We start from the raw sequence: 15,357 nt of genomic DNA on the forward strand, positions 1-15,357 counted from the left end.
TCCTTTTTTGGATTTTCCCTAAAGCACTGATTATATTATTTATTTTCAAATTTCCTGCCTTAATAACTTCTACAGTTTGTTTTATCTGGCTAGAATTTCCAGTGCAGCTGTCCAAATGATTTGATAAAATACTCGTAGCTTCGCCAATCTCACTTTTGAGCTGTTTTAAAGAATATATTAATTCAGAAGATTCTCTTTTTAAAAAACAATGCACGTCATGCACCATTTTCCGTGCCTGTCTTCTCAAAACAGTATTTCTTCTAGACATATTCACTGTAAAGTCTCAAACAAACTAAAATATGTATATTTAACAAATAAACTTAACGAAAACCAACAATAAAAATTAATAGCAATAACAAAACAATTCAGAACGCGACTGTACACTGGGAGTTCGCGGAGCGTCGTATCAGTGCCGGGGACCGAATACGACTACAGAGCCAATCACCGCTACGGACGCTACGCACGCCCGCCCTTCATACCTGTAGCCCCCCTCCGATACCGTATTTTAGACTTCTGCGCATAAACGGTCAGCGCTAAAGTTACGTGCCGCGGGTTGTAAAATCTTGGATAGAAGCAGGCGTTATTTTGCGGAAGTTCATCATGAATAGATAATAATTAATTTATTTTCTACGTATATTAGCCAAATAAATATTTTTTATCTAGTCTGTAAAATCGTGCATCTGTGAGTTTTAACTGTATCGTTTTTCTAATGGTTTTGATTGAAATTTCCATTAGATAAAACTGTCTGCAGCACAGGCTACATGCCCAAGGTTTTTGTTCCTTGGATGTTGTTTTTGATCCTTGACCCCAAGTTGTAGTCTATTCTATTGCAGCCAAGGCCATGGATTTTATTTCATCAACTGGAAAATATTTCGTGATAAATATTGATGCTTTTTCGCTGTCTGGGTGGATAGTATAGGATAGTTCAAGTAGGCAAGTTCGTTGATAACACTCCCATGATATGCGGGCGACAGGGGGAAAGACTGCGCGGGTGTGAAATCATGCGTGCGGGGAAGTGACTCGCATCAGTCGTGGGTTTTTCATTCATCGCTACACGTCCCCCGGCCCGCGCGGAACATCAGGAGTGTTACGAACGAAGTTGCCAAGCTATAGTTGAGTGAAATATTTACTAAAGTAATTAAATATGTACACTTACTAAAACTAAGTAAAGAACATTTTATTTGCTGTTTTTTTTGTCACGCAAAACATCTTATTTACAATTTTATTTTATTTCAGGTATTGCAAAGAAGAACCTTTTAGTGTGGTATCTCTAGATATTAGAAATATGCTTCGGTTGCAAGAATCGTTGGAGGCATATGTCCGTGGAGAACTATTGGAAGGTGCTGATGCCTATTACTGTGATAAATGTAGCACAAAGGTATATCCGTATTATAATTATATAATTTACCTCGGTCGACTCGTGTCGTCACGAACCGAGCTAGTACGAAATGTTCAGTGAGATAATGGGGAGTAGCGCGAGGCCGAGTGCTGGCGATATAGGGTAGGCGACTAGTTCCACCTTTTGTTGGATAATACTGCATGGATTATTTTGTGATAGGCGGGGACAATAACTTGAGTACAGAAGGGGGGAGTGTTAACTAGTTTTAAAAGACGTCTTTAATCCTACATAAACAGTCACAAGTCAGGGACTTCACTCAAGGTGCCACTCGAGGGTTTATTGGTAACATTCGTAGTGGGAATTGTTAGACCTGACAGATTTTTTATTCAATAATTATGTTTTGCTCTTTAAATCCGCTTCTGGTGTCAACTTGTATTTTCGAGAAATGCGAGACATGAACCATGACTTTTTACCTAAACTACAAGAATAAATCTTCTTAAAATCCCTTGCATAATGGAAGTTTCAAAGATCTAAGATTGCAGATTTAGATTTACAACGAACTCAGCAGGTGGCGCTGCGCTCGCGATGAGTGTATAATCAGAAAATGTCATCTCTTTCAATATTATAAAATAAACAAAAGTCCATTAATAAAACCAAAACTTGGACAGCATGTTTGTCTAGCTCACTTAATATTTTGTTTTATCTCTGCTATTATGAAATACTAGAGGACGCCCGCGACTCCGCGTGAATTTCTGTTTTTCATAAATCCCGCTGGAATCCTGGATTTTATTTTGGATAAAAAGTAGCCTATTTCTATAAAATCTATTTTCATTCCAGATTTCAGCCAAATCAGTTCAGTAGTTGAGGCTTAAAGTGTAACAAACATACTTACACACACACAAACTTTAGCCTCTATAATAGTGTGATGTGATTGTATTTCTCTAATATATTTACGACATTGTTCTAGGTAGTGACAGTCAAGCGTCTGTGTTTGAACAAATTGCCCCCAGTATTAGTTATACAATTGAAGAGATTCGAGTACGACTTCGAAAAAGTGTGCGCCATAAAGTTTAATGATTACTTTGAATTTCCTCGGGAACTGGATGTCGAGCCATACACAGGTAATATTCTACATTATTTGTTCTCTTTTAAAAATATGTCTTCAAAAAACTTTAAGTGATAACCATGATCCATCTTATGGTAGAGTTTCATTTACTCTAATTTTAATAGTAGATATTATACTTTAATCAACAAGTCAAACTACTTTAACTTGTTGATTAAATTGTATCTTTGTCTTTCTTCATTTTCTATATCTTACTGTAAATTATACTTTAATCAACAAGTCGAAGCAATTATACATGAAACCGTTGATTAAATTTCATCTCTGTCTTTCTTCATTTTCTATATCTTACTGTAACAGTTGTGTGTTGATTTTTGTTTGTAGCGTGGGGATGCTTGGCAAAATCCCTATTCTCATTAATATATCTATATTATCAAAATAAACTGTGATTTTATTTTTGTTTAAATGTACAATAAAGATAATACTTAAATAGGCTAAACTTATTATAAAAATAAAATATAAGTAATATCATTATAACTACAACTATAAAATTAAAATAAACTAAAATTAAAACTATATTATCGATTATTATTCTAATATCTTACAGTAACAGTTAGTTATGTGTTTTTGTATTGTATTTTTGTTTGAAGCCTGGGGCCTGGCTCGAGCGGAGGGCGATACGACGCTGTGGGAGGGCAGCGCCGAGCGCACGGCCGAGACGCACTACCAGCTGAGCGGCATCGTCGTGCACTCCGGCCAGGCGTCGGGAGGACACTACTACTCTTATGTGCTGCTGAGGTAACTGTTTGCTTTAGATTTATTTTATTAATATTAAGAACCGGTTTCACCACCTTGTGATAAGTGTAGGAAAGAAGTAGCCTCCTAAACTTCTGGAGCTAGCTTGGTTGGCTGGAGTGACTCCAGTGGGGACCAGCACCAAACGGATCGACGTATAATGGCAAAGTCCAGAAAAGGCCCTGGGAAGAAGAAGAAGAAGAATTGTAGGAAATTTACCGCAAGTCTGGTCACTTTCTTTGTCAAACTAGCAGACGCCCTCGGTTCACCCACGTAATTTCCGTTCCCGGAATCTATCTGGGATAATGTAGGATTCTCATGTTGAAATAATTTGTCAAATTGATCCAGTAGTTTCTGAGCGTATTCAATTCAAATAAACAATCAAATCTTTTCGCTTTACAATATTAATATGACAACAAAACTTATGAATAAGTTACCTGATATAAGCAATCAGAAGGTGGTGAAACTGTGTATTTACTTTATTTAATATTTACTTTATATTTCTAGTATTTTTTGTCTGCTGTATATTACTCTTGTTATTAGTATCGATCCACTATTTTTCTCTTTATTAGGGATAATGGAAGCGAAACAGGGCGGTGGGTGAAGCTGGACGACGGCGACGTGTCGGAGTGTTTGATGCACGACGACGAGGAAATGAAGGCGCAGTGCTTCGGCGGGGAATACATGGGCGAGGTGTGTTACAATTCATGTTCATAACGACTAGTTGCCGGTACAAACGAATTTTGACCTTTATACAGTGGCGGATTTGCATATTTGCCGCCAGTAGGCTATTGAATTTTTGCAGCCCCTACTGAACTCTGAAATTCTATATGTATCCTAGTTCGCAATCAATACAATTACCATAGGATCAAGGATTTCGATTGTATGTAGGCACTTGAAAATTCATTATATGTTTGCATAAAATATGTTGAATTTATTGATATATTGGCATTATTTTTAGTATTTTTTGGGAGTATACATGCCAATTTTCGCGATAAAAATAACCTATAATTTTCTATGTCTCAAATCATGCCATTTTTTTTTATTTCATTCAGCGTGATGCCCGGTCAACAAAAATACTAACAGACAGTCAATAAATATTTTTTTTTTGCTTCAGTATTGATTATAATCTCTCCAACTAAAATTGTCAAAATATATTCAACATACAGAATTTGACCTGTTATAGTTTTATTATAAGTATAGATACACAAATATATCATAAGACTCTTTACGTTCATATAAATATACAGGTTAAGCATTAGAAATTGTAGTATTCGGAAGTCCCTACAAAAGGCTTGTTCTCATAGCTTTTGTAAATGAGGTAAAACCGTAAAAGTTTTGAATGATCACTACAATGTTTTAGGTGTTCGACTCTACTATAAAGAGAGTGTCGTATAAGCGACAAAAAAGATGGTGGAATGCGTACATGCTCTTCTACACACGAAAAGATACTATCGAAACATCTGGACTCGATCAAGATATGCAAAATATGACTATCAAGTGAGTATCTTATATTCTATTGTTCTTATTGCACGTTTTTACTTTACTTATTATTAACTCCTGTTGTTCAATGTTTTATCGAGCCATAAGCCCTCATTCGCACGAGAGTTTTTATAACGGACGTTAAAAAAGCGTTTAAATATAGTATAAAAATAAATGAAGGTCTATTTCCAACGCCCAAAATTTTAAATGCACAACTGCTCGAAAAAAAGCGTTGTGTTTTAAAAATCCTGTAGTGTGAACATACACTTGGAATGTATCTGTTTTTGAACACTTTTATAACGTCCGTTAAAAAACGTGCGAATGGGGGCTAATTGCTTGCGTCCGTGAAAAGTAAACCATAAGACACATAAATAGTATTGGCTGTAATATTAAATAAAAATATTTTGTTTTTCACCTAATAATAATATTGATTTTTTTTGTGTACAGGGAAAACCTCATACCAAAGCCTATCTGGAATTCGGTCCGCCGCAGCAACACTGCGTTCTCACACAATCAGGACCAATTCAGTCCTGAACATTTTAATTTTATGAAGAAACTTTGTTGTATGCGTTTGCAAGTATTACCTGGATCTCAAAGTGCAGTTTGGGTATGAACATTCATTCATTCTTTATTACCATATGTATATTATTAGCACATTGTAACGGCGGTCTAATTGCTTAATCAATCTATCTCTTTCTCTATCCTTATTCACTTTCCTGACCATAATGTGTACACGTACAGTGATACAGTAATATCTCAATTATGTAAAAACAATTAATTGCATTTTCCAACTCAGTGCAGTAAACGCCAATCGCGTTATTATTTTCTTATCTTATATACTAGTCGACGCCCAGCGGTTTTACCCGCGTAGTTTCCGTATATTATTCACAAAAAACGTTGCTTTCTATTAGCAAATAAATTTACAAAATTGGTTTAGTAGAACCAGAGATTACATCCTACTATACCACAAACTTTACCTCTATAAAATTATAATTTATACTCACTAAAGCGAGTATAAACTCTGTTTGTCGCTGGATTTCTTGCGATTGGTCGGTTGCGTGCCGAGGTACTCTCTCTCTCTCATTGGGTAAAATTCCCAACTTTAGCCACGGTTGGAGGCCTTATCATAAAAACCCGGCCCAAGGCTGGTGGACAATAAGGCGCGCGTTTTTTGCGCTTGGGTTAAATGCCCAAACTTAGCCACGGACGGAGGTAATGTTACAAACCCCCGGTCGAAGGTCGGTGTACATTAAAGTGCGCGGCCGAAGGCCGCGCGTTTTTTGTTCTTGGTTAAAATACCCAGCCGTAGCCACCGTCGGAGTCCCTATACTCTCAGACCAATTACCCTTATGTAATTAGTCTGAGATTGCGTAACTAGCTTTATTATAACGAGCTACAGATCACGCTATATCGATAATTTATAAAAAAATGTCGCCACATTGAATGGGTTTACGGTTTGCGTATTATGCACTTTTGAATTGTTAACAATGTTAATCTGTTTTAGGGACCTGAACACGAAGAGATGTCCATGCTAGCTGTGCAGATGGCTTCGAAATTTTTATTCCAAGTCGGATTTCATACGAAGAAAACTTTACGTGGTCCAGCTTCGGATTGGTAATTTTCAATGATATAGACTATAAAAAAATATCTTTAAAGTTTAAGACAACACTACATTTGCTTTTTTTACTTTTACAGGCATGACATTCTGTGTCAGCATTTACGGTGCTCCCAGGCTGTAAGAGCCTGGTTTGCCTCTGATATATTCAAACATTCTCATAGGTATGTGCTTCAGACTTTTGCATATTATACAGGGTGCTCGGGTACAAAATATTAGTTATGTAGTTCGGCTCCTTTAATTCGACTTGTCAACACCTTGAAGTTATGGGAAATACACCCGAGCACCCTGTATGTATAGTGGGTATATGGTTCTATAGTATAGTTATACAATGTATTTCTTTATTCTTAATTTCAAGGTTATGTGACTATCTACTCTCCTGCCCTGCTGCGGAGGTTAGAATGGTGTTTATGAAAATTATAGTCTTCTTGGCGCATTTCTCGGTACAAGATCCTCCAGGTCAGTGTGACTTATCTGTACATTTAATATATTAGCTTAAGCTGATAGTGCCGGACTTCTAACATTTATTTTAAAGATGTAAACATGGACATTTACGGTTTTAGTTTTTTTTAATAACTATAAAAGTTAGCTTATTTAATGCAGAGATGAAAAATGGGTTTGCTCGTCATAGTATAGTTTTAGTTAGAATTATAAATCCATAGTGTTGAAGTAAATAATGATTACCTCTATATTTAAATGATGTAAAAAGAAAATTCAAATTTAATTTGAAAATATAATATTAGGCTTTTTATCGTTCCTTCGGTATTCCTGTCATACTAGCGGACGCCCGCTACTTCGTCCGCCCATAGATCTTCTTCTAATCTAGTCCTGTCGCAAAATTCATCTTTGTACATCAAGCGATTATCGAGATTTTGTGATGATACCTTTCGCTTTTTTATATTCAGATTACTAATTTGATTGTTTACTTTAAATAGACTCCAAAACTGCTAAACCGATTTCTTTCACTGTTTGGAAACTACACTATCCGCTAGTGTTGTAGGCTATGTTTTATCCATCTATATTCACGGGAACGAGAACTATCTAAATATATAAAACTCAAAGGTGACTGACATAGTGATCTATTTACGCACAGCCCAAACCACTGGACGGATCAGGCTGAAATTTTGTATACTGGTAGATGTTATGATATAGGCATCCTCTAAGAAAGGATTATGATCAATTCTACCTCCAAGGGGATAAAATAGGGGATAAAAGTTTGTATGAAACTTGTCAATTTTGCGGCGATTTGGAATGAAAATAGATTTTACTCAGCTACTTTTCATCCCGGAAAAATCCATAGTTCCCGCGGGGTTTGTAAAAAACTGAATTCCACGCGGACGAAGTCGCGGGCGGCCAGTCGTCGGCTAGTCGTATATAAATCGGCTTCTCACTTGTACGTGATGTGCGCAGTGAGTAGCGGCTACGGGTCCTGGTGCGCGCGCGACGAGGCGCTGTCGCTGTCGGACCAGGTGCTGTGCAGTGCGCGCGCGCTGGCCGTGCCGCACCACCACCACCACCACGCCGACCACCGCCACCTGCCGCTGCTCTTCAACCTGTTCCACGCCTACGCGCAGCTCGGCCTCGCGGAGAAGCATCAGCTGCTGCGGGTGAGCTTGCGTTCTTATTAGTCTAAGATCCGTATTAAAAACGACCTTCACCCATCTGTGTAATGGATGAAAAGTGTTTTGTATCAAAATTAGGATGTAAAAACTATGTTGCTAGTAGGTTGCCTCTAAAACTCCTGGCCAAACTATCAATGACGATAGTTAATAATGGTCAATAATCAACAACCTACTAGCAATGTATGTTTTAACATACTGATATAAAACATTTATTATCCATTAAACAGATGGTGAAGGTTGTTTCTAATTCGGATTTTCTACTAGTCGTATACTTAACCTGAATTAATAATCTTGGATACTGACCTATGCACTTTAGTTCTTTTTGCAATTTGTTTCTGTAATCTGTAAGTTGATACGAAATTTTTGTGGAAGTTTTAAAATAGACGTAAAATAGCCATTTTCGAGATATTATCATGTTTTTGAAGAAAAGAGGCGATGTGTAAAAATATAATATAATTAATTGGTATAAATAAATATCTTAATATTAATACTTTTTGTTTTCAGCTGAAAATCCTGGATATTGTGTTATCTGTGTGCTTAGACGACTCCTCATCTTCCATAGGAAAGTACCAATATCCGGATTCTGCAAAAATACATCAGGTAAATTATTGATTGAGTACCATGTTGTATAATTGATCTTAAGTATTTGTTGGTCATTATATATATGTAACAATTATAATATTAGAACTTAGCCTCTAAGCATCCTAATGATATTGAAAAATTTGTAGTGAGGCGTTAAAATAGGCTGATAATGATGTGTTCGAAACCGGCAGGTGATTTGCGCGTTGGTGCGTTGCTGCGACGTAAGTGCTCGCTGCCAGTCGGCTAACGCGAGTGACGGCGCGTTGCCGCTGCCCAACCCGTACGGCGACCCGCCGCAGTCGCTCTCGCCGCACTCCCACCTACACACCCCGAGACCCGTCATCTCGCCGACCGCCGCTGACGTACTCTACAACAGGACAGGGTAAGTGCTCGCTGCCAGTATACGCGAGTGACGGCGCGTTGCCGCTGCCCAACCCGTACGGCGACCCGCCGCAGTCGCTCTCGCCGCACTCCCACCTACACAACCCGAGACCCGTCATCTCGCCGACCGCCGCTGACGTACTCTACAACAGGACAGGGTAAGTGCTCGCTGCCAGTATACGCGAGTGACGGCGCGTTGCCGCTGCCCAACCCGTACGGCGACCCGCCGCAGTCGCTCTCGCCGCACTCCCACCTACACACCCCGAGACCCGTCATCTCGCCGACCGCCGCTGACGTACTCTACAACAGGACAGGGTAAGTGCTCGCTGCCAGTATACGCGAGTGACGGCGCGTTGCCGCTGCCCAACCCGTACGGCGACCCGCCGCAGTCGCTCTCGCCGCACTCCCACCTACACACCCCGAGACCCGTCATCTCGCCGACCGCCGCTGACGTACTCTACAACAGGACAGGGTAAGTGCTCGCTGCCAGTATACGCGAGTGACGGCGCGTTGCCGCTGCCCAACCCGTACGGCGACCCGCCGCAGTCGCTCTCGCCGCACTCCCACCTACACACCCCGAGACCCGTCATCTCGCCGACCGCCGCTGACGTACTCTACAACAGGACAGGGTAAGTGCTCGCTGCCAGTATACGCGAGTGACGGCGCGTTGCCGCTGCCCAACCCGTACGGCGACCCGCCGCAGTCGCTCTCGCCGCACTCCCACCTACACACCCCGAGTCCCGTCATCTCGCCGACCGCCGCTGACGTACTCTACAACAGGACAGGGTAAGTGCTCGCTGTCAGTATACGCGAGTGACGGCGTGTTGTCGACAAAAAAGTTAAAAGGGAGGGAAAAAAAGCGTGCTTTAGATCACACGACTGAAGTAAAACTTCTTTCAAAAATGAAAAAAGAAAACGCCATCTATGATCCCCAGGCCGACAAGAAATTGTTTCAAAAGTTCTAGAACGCCATCTGCCTGTACTTTAAAATAACAAACACTATTCACTGTCTGTAGATGGCAGCATGCATCTAAAAAGCCTCGCCCGATATACTCTTTTCATAATGTACTCACCAAGTTATTGTACAAGTCAAGCATGCATAATTATTGCGTTATACATTGTGTATAATGTTAAATTGTAAAATGTTAATAATTATTTCCAAACTCTATCAGGTCCTACATGAAGAAACTAACAGAAGAATGCTGTGGGTGCGAAGAAGGCATCAGACTGCTACAGTTCCTGTGCTGGGAGCACGCGGGCTGGTCGCGCACGGCGCTCACGGAGCTGCTGTGGCAAATGGGCTACGCGTTCTGTCACGAGCTGCGCCGCCACGCCGATGCTCTCACCGCTTTGCTGCTGATGGAAGACAGTTGGCAACACCACAGGATACATAATGCTATTAAGGTAGGTGTAATTTTAATACCAGGATCATTTCTATATCCCCTGAAATCAAAAGGAATTTGAATATTTGTCACATTACATAACATTTTTGATATTTAATGTGACAAATATTCAAATTAAGGTTCATTACCTCGCTGTTTCAGAGATTCATTGCCTCGATCTTCCAGAGGTTCTGTGTCTATGTTATATTGAGTTTGAGTTTTGTTTAACAAATATTATAATAATTGGTCTTGTTAAGCTCTTGTACCTCGGAGAGCATGTTCATTGTTCAACTAGTCCTTAATAGATAAAAAGTTAAATGTTATTATAAATTGCGGTGCAGTTATTACAAGTTGGCAGATGAAGATGAATTATATGAACTTTTTATAAGGAGCACGATATTTCATTTGTCTATCCTAAAATGTTTTTCATATGAAACTGTATACACCTGTAAGTAGTTGGTCACATTGTCCACGATCATTGTGTACTTTTTTTTTTTTTTCATAAAATGTTCTTTGTACTAGCTGTAGGTGTATCAAATAAAATAAAAATAAATAAATATCGTAGGGGGTGTCGGAAGAGCGGCCGGGTCTCCTGGAGACGGCGCTGCGCGCGCGCGGCCACTACCAGAAACGCGCGTACGCGTGCGTGAAGCTGGTGGTGGGCGCGATGTGCCGCACGCCGCTCGCCGTGCGCGCCGTGCACGCGCAGCCCGACGCGCGCCGCCGCTGGCGCCAGCTGCTCGCCTGGCTGCAGGACGAACTCGACCGCGTGAGTTGTCTCTTCGACTCTCAGACTAAATACATATGGACTTGTATCGCATCCGAATTCACCAACAAAATTGTCTGACAGTGAGGGGGGCGAAGTAAACTCGCACATCGAAATTTAACACCAATAATTATATTGTGTCCCTGCACACTGTCGATATCGACAGTCTTAGCATTACGATTATGTATTTTAAAATGCAAGGATAGATAAAGCCGTGTGTTACATGGATAGTCGGAATTTGTATGAAAACATAAAAAGCTTCTTTTAGTTAATGAATATTATTTATGCAGTTCGGCTCCTATAAGTGGACTTGTCAACACTTTGAAGTTATGGGAAATACTCCCGAGAACCATGTATTATAGAGTCGAAATGAAAAAAGTGACTTTCTTTTAGAAGTATGGCCCCGGCGGCTACAACTCCTACGACACGTGGTCACCGCCCAGCATCTCTAACGAGACTTCTAACGGATATTTCCTTGAACGGAGTAACTCTGCGAGAAAGACGCTCGAGAAGTGAGTATATTTTTTGATGTGGTTTACAGAACCCAAAAAAATTCGGTTGTTCTTGATTTGATGTTAATTCTATTAGGTAGCTTACTTAACTTACGTCAAAGTTAGTGAATTGACCGACTTGTGTCCTTCATATATGGCAGAGGAAGATATCATCAACATCATCTGATAGTAACAGTTACAGAACGAAACATTACAATTTGCCAGGGCGTACCAGTTGTGCCCGGAAGAGGAGGAGGAGGAGGAGGAGTCGCGCGACGCCGGCTCGGGCTCGGGCTCGGGCGACGCGTGCGACGACAGCGGCGACGACGACGCGCCCGACGACGACGAGCCCGCGCCGCGCCGCCTCACGCTGGCGCCGCCCGCGCCACCCGATCCGCCCGCGCCGCCCGCGCCCCCCGCGCCGCCCGCGCCCCAGTGAGCGCCCCCCGCGCCTCCAGTCGTTTGTGTTTCGCCCCAACGTTAGTGCGAGGCGCCGCCGCAGCCGCCGCAGTCGCCGCATAGCCGTAGTTTTGTTCTGTGATGTTAACGATACGTGTACACTCGCTCGGTCGCGCGCCTCCGTCGTCGCGACGCTTAAGTTTATGTAACTATGTTCCGCTTTAAAAGTACCATAGTATTTATTTTTTTTTCTTATTAAGACTTATTATTCTATTCGTTAGGAGAATTTATTTTCTATCTACGCATAGTATATTTAATATTTTACTGTTGTAAGGGATATTTTTAACGTGTACGATCGACTCCGCTTCTCGTGAATTCGTGATTCCCGGCGGTGGCATTCGTAGAGTGAAAATAGAAATGAATTTTTATATTAATTTACTTAACTAAGATAATTACATACGAGTCACAAAAGTGGCGCAGCAAGGCGCCTCGAATCAGCTGATTGTCTGTATATTAATGTGATCAGCTGATGATGATAACACAGTTATGTGCGTCTCCTTAACTTATTGTACAATTTGTATTTCATCGACAATCTACTTCGATATGATACATGATATTTGTAAATTCTTGAACGAATTTCAATAATTATTTTTAAGTAAACACATACATACAAGCACATAGTCCGGGATCCCTAGAACATTTTGTACACCTGATTACTAACAAGCAAATTTTTCGTGAGTAGCTTCATCTCAATGAGACGATCAACTTTTTTATTTACGAAAATTCTTGATCCTGGTAGCTAACTGAGTTACCAGGAAATTTCAGAGCGTCTGAACGAGATAATGTACCAGTAATGTAGTAATCAGTTGTACAAAATGTTCTAGGGATTTCAGACTAACACACACATTTGTGCATAAAATGGGTAAAATGAATATGTACAACTTGTGGACACGCACGACTTTGCGTGGAGTTAGTTTCTTTGAATACTCTTTCCTTATGTCCAATCCAAATGAAAAAAAGCCAAAAGGCAACCTTAATTTGATATACTTCTCATCAAAAAAATCGAAACTGTCTGCCTGAACTTGCCGGACTCTTTCGATTTTTTGATGAAGAGTATATATCTATTGACCCGTTCATGCATGCTTCGCGCTTAGTTTAGGGGAAGCGAATTATTATTGGTTTACATAGTTTAAACATATTGCGAACAGTATGTGGTGTGCTTAAAAATATTTTTGAAATTCATATCATGAAATGAGTATTATAATAATGTATGTATGTGTCCACGTCACGAGTCGTAAACAGTTGATGTTGGCTGATCAGGCGAACTCATTGCAGCCTTATGTACTTTGACTCCATTTGTTAAATATTTATCGCATCAACTCATTTTGACTTACTAATGCATATAGAAATATCATATTGAGTTACATATTGACTGCACATGAAACTATGGGTGTGGCCAGTTTACTATTTTGGCCTAATAGCACTTATGCGTTACGAAGGTTTTTATGACTTTATTGCTAGCTTTATAATAATAACAGAAGCGTGTAGAGAGTGTAGATATTATAGAGGTATTAAACACTAGTCTAACAGGAAAATGTTGCCACGTCAATGTTCTGCTTTGTATTATATGTTATTTATTTTTATATTCCATAAAGGTTGTATATTTTTCATTTCTTTTTTTTTTATTATTGTGGTTAAATATGTGGCGTCACTCAGGCTATCAGGGAACGGTGTGAATTTTGGTGTGGTCAATGCGTATGATGTATAAAAACATGCTATTGTAATTTTATACCAGTATTCCATTTACATCGGCTAATGAAAGCTAGTGCAGTTTATAACCACATTTAAGCATTTTAAATCGTTTGTACAAAATAGTAAAGTAAGTTTGTTGTCTTATTTTATTTCAAAATATTATGTAGCTATTAAATGTGTGAAGTATTTAATTCGTGTAATTAAAGTATCAGTCTTTAACCAAGTTTTACCGTAATATAATCACAAGTAGGGAAGATATAAACAAAACAACATTTGTGTGGTTATTGTTCGACATAAATTGATGCACACTCATTCTGAAAAATGTGCATTTGTGTACAAAATCTTTGTTTCTGCATCGACTTATGTCGGAGATACTACAATAAAATATTGGTCGTTCAGACCTTTGTGCCTTAATTTAATTTTCGTTGCTCAATTTGTTTACACCTGATAGTCTGCATCGTCAAATAAAAATAAATCTCTCTTAATAATTTTAAACCAAATGATCTAATGTAAAAAACTATTGCTTGGCTAAATTTTTTTAATCATAAATGCAAAACAAAACTTAACGCTTTCATATAGTTAATTATGATCATTTTAGGATGAAGTTATTACTAAGCTTGGTGCCGTGACCGTTAATAATATTGTTGTTAACTTTATTACCAAAGATGGATTTATAGAGTGAGGGTGATTGGCGACCCTTCTTCTTCATAGCTTAGTAATGGAAACGTTTTGTATCTTTTATAAAATGCAAACGATTAGGGTGTTTTGTTAACAAAAAGAAATTGTGATTGATCTTAGGCTTAGATAGGTGAGAAATATATGGTGTTGAGACACAAAATTAACTGCCAAATACATTCAACAAAATCAATGCTGTGCGAGTTTCAGAATTGTTTAACTAATCATTGTAGCCATTTTACATGTACCTATTTTATTATTTTAATACAAAAATCTTAATTTGGGATTGTATAATGATCAGGTTTACGACGTTTTAAAATGTAAATTTACGTTATAAACGTAGTTCCCACTATGCTTTGCACCAGTGGTCATGTTCAGTATCGAATCCAATCAATTGTAAGGTCAGTTTATAAAACAATGCATGCCTATTCGCCTGGAGTACCTATCAAATTATAACAGTTTGATGTTATTATAAGAATCAGTTGATTTTTGTATAATGTTTCTATGGCAAATAATAATATGTAACGAATGACATTTGACCTTATAGAATGCTCTTAAAAGGCGTTCATGAAATATAATAAAATCAAGAATAAATTTTTGAAAATTAATTTCGGTTTTAATTTAATGAACCATTAAACCTGTTACTTATCTGTTTATTAAATATGCGAAACTAACGCAAATAAAAACCAATCAGCATCTTAGGCCACGCACAGTGTAGGGTTCCGTAAATTAAATTAGCACTTTGATTTTTTTCTAATGCACAAATGAATTCATGAATTGAAAAAAGGTGCTGTCTGACCCAATATTTTTAAAGACATCTAATAGTAGAAGATCCGAATTAGAAATGACCTACACCCATCTGTTTACTGGATGAAAAGTATTTTATATATCAAATTTTGATGACCATTATAGTTTGACCAGGTGATTTTGAAGCACTTACTTGCAATATATTTTTTCAACATAAGTACTTTTAATATAAAACAGACGGGCATGGCGAAATTAGAGTTGAGAGTTCC

The 15,357-nt window shown here is 39.0% G+C and overlaps 1 protein-coding gene across 5 annotated transcripts in view; it reads left to right on the forward strand.

Moving 5' to 3' along the window:
- Window positions 1–14,949, forward strand: part of LOC112053684 (probable ubiquitin carboxyl-terminal hydrolase FAF-X) — a 45,560-nt gene extending 30,611 nt beyond the window's left edge. For 3 of the 5 annotated variants that reach the window (XM_052881161.1, XM_052881162.1, XM_052881163.1), the window contains exons 35-47: window positions 1,237–1,378; window positions 2,307–2,460; window positions 3,050–3,197; window positions 3,767–3,887; window positions 4,558–4,694; window positions 5,124–5,283; window positions 6,181–6,290; window positions 6,372–6,455; window positions 6,650–6,750; window positions 7,702–7,898; window positions 8,418–8,513; window positions 8,687–8,801; window positions 8,944–9,500. In XM_052881161.1, the coding sequence (XP_052737121.1) occupies window positions 1,237–1,378; window positions 2,307–2,460; window positions 3,050–3,197; window positions 3,767–3,887; window positions 4,558–4,694; window positions 5,124–5,283; window positions 6,181–6,290; window positions 6,372–6,455; window positions 6,650–6,750; window positions 7,702–7,898; window positions 8,418–8,513; window positions 8,687–8,801; window positions 8,944–9,038 (1,660 nt within the window). In that variant the 3' untranslated portion in view covers window positions 9,039–9,500. Of the gene's footprint in view, window positions 1–1,236; window positions 1,379–2,306; window positions 2,461–3,049; window positions 3,198–3,766; window positions 3,888–4,557; window positions 4,695–5,123; window positions 5,284–6,180; window positions 6,291–6,371; window positions 6,456–6,649; window positions 6,751–7,701; window positions 7,899–8,417; window positions 8,514–8,686; window positions 8,878–8,943; window positions 9,501–10,048; window positions 10,281–10,823; window positions 11,028–11,417; window positions 11,537–11,740 lie in introns of those variants that run through there. The other 2 variants (XM_052881165.1, XM_052881164.1) reach the window with 2 other exon arrangements.
- The last annotated feature ends 408 nt before the right edge of the window (window positions 14,950–15,357 follow it).

Source organism: Bicyclus anynana, chromosome 4 (genome assembly GCF_947172395.1).
Source record: "Bicyclus anynana chromosome 4, ilBicAnyn1.1, whole genome shotgun sequence".
In the NCBI taxonomy this organism is placed as follows: Eukaryota; Metazoa; Arthropoda; class Insecta; order Lepidoptera; family Nymphalidae; genus Bicyclus; species Bicyclus anynana.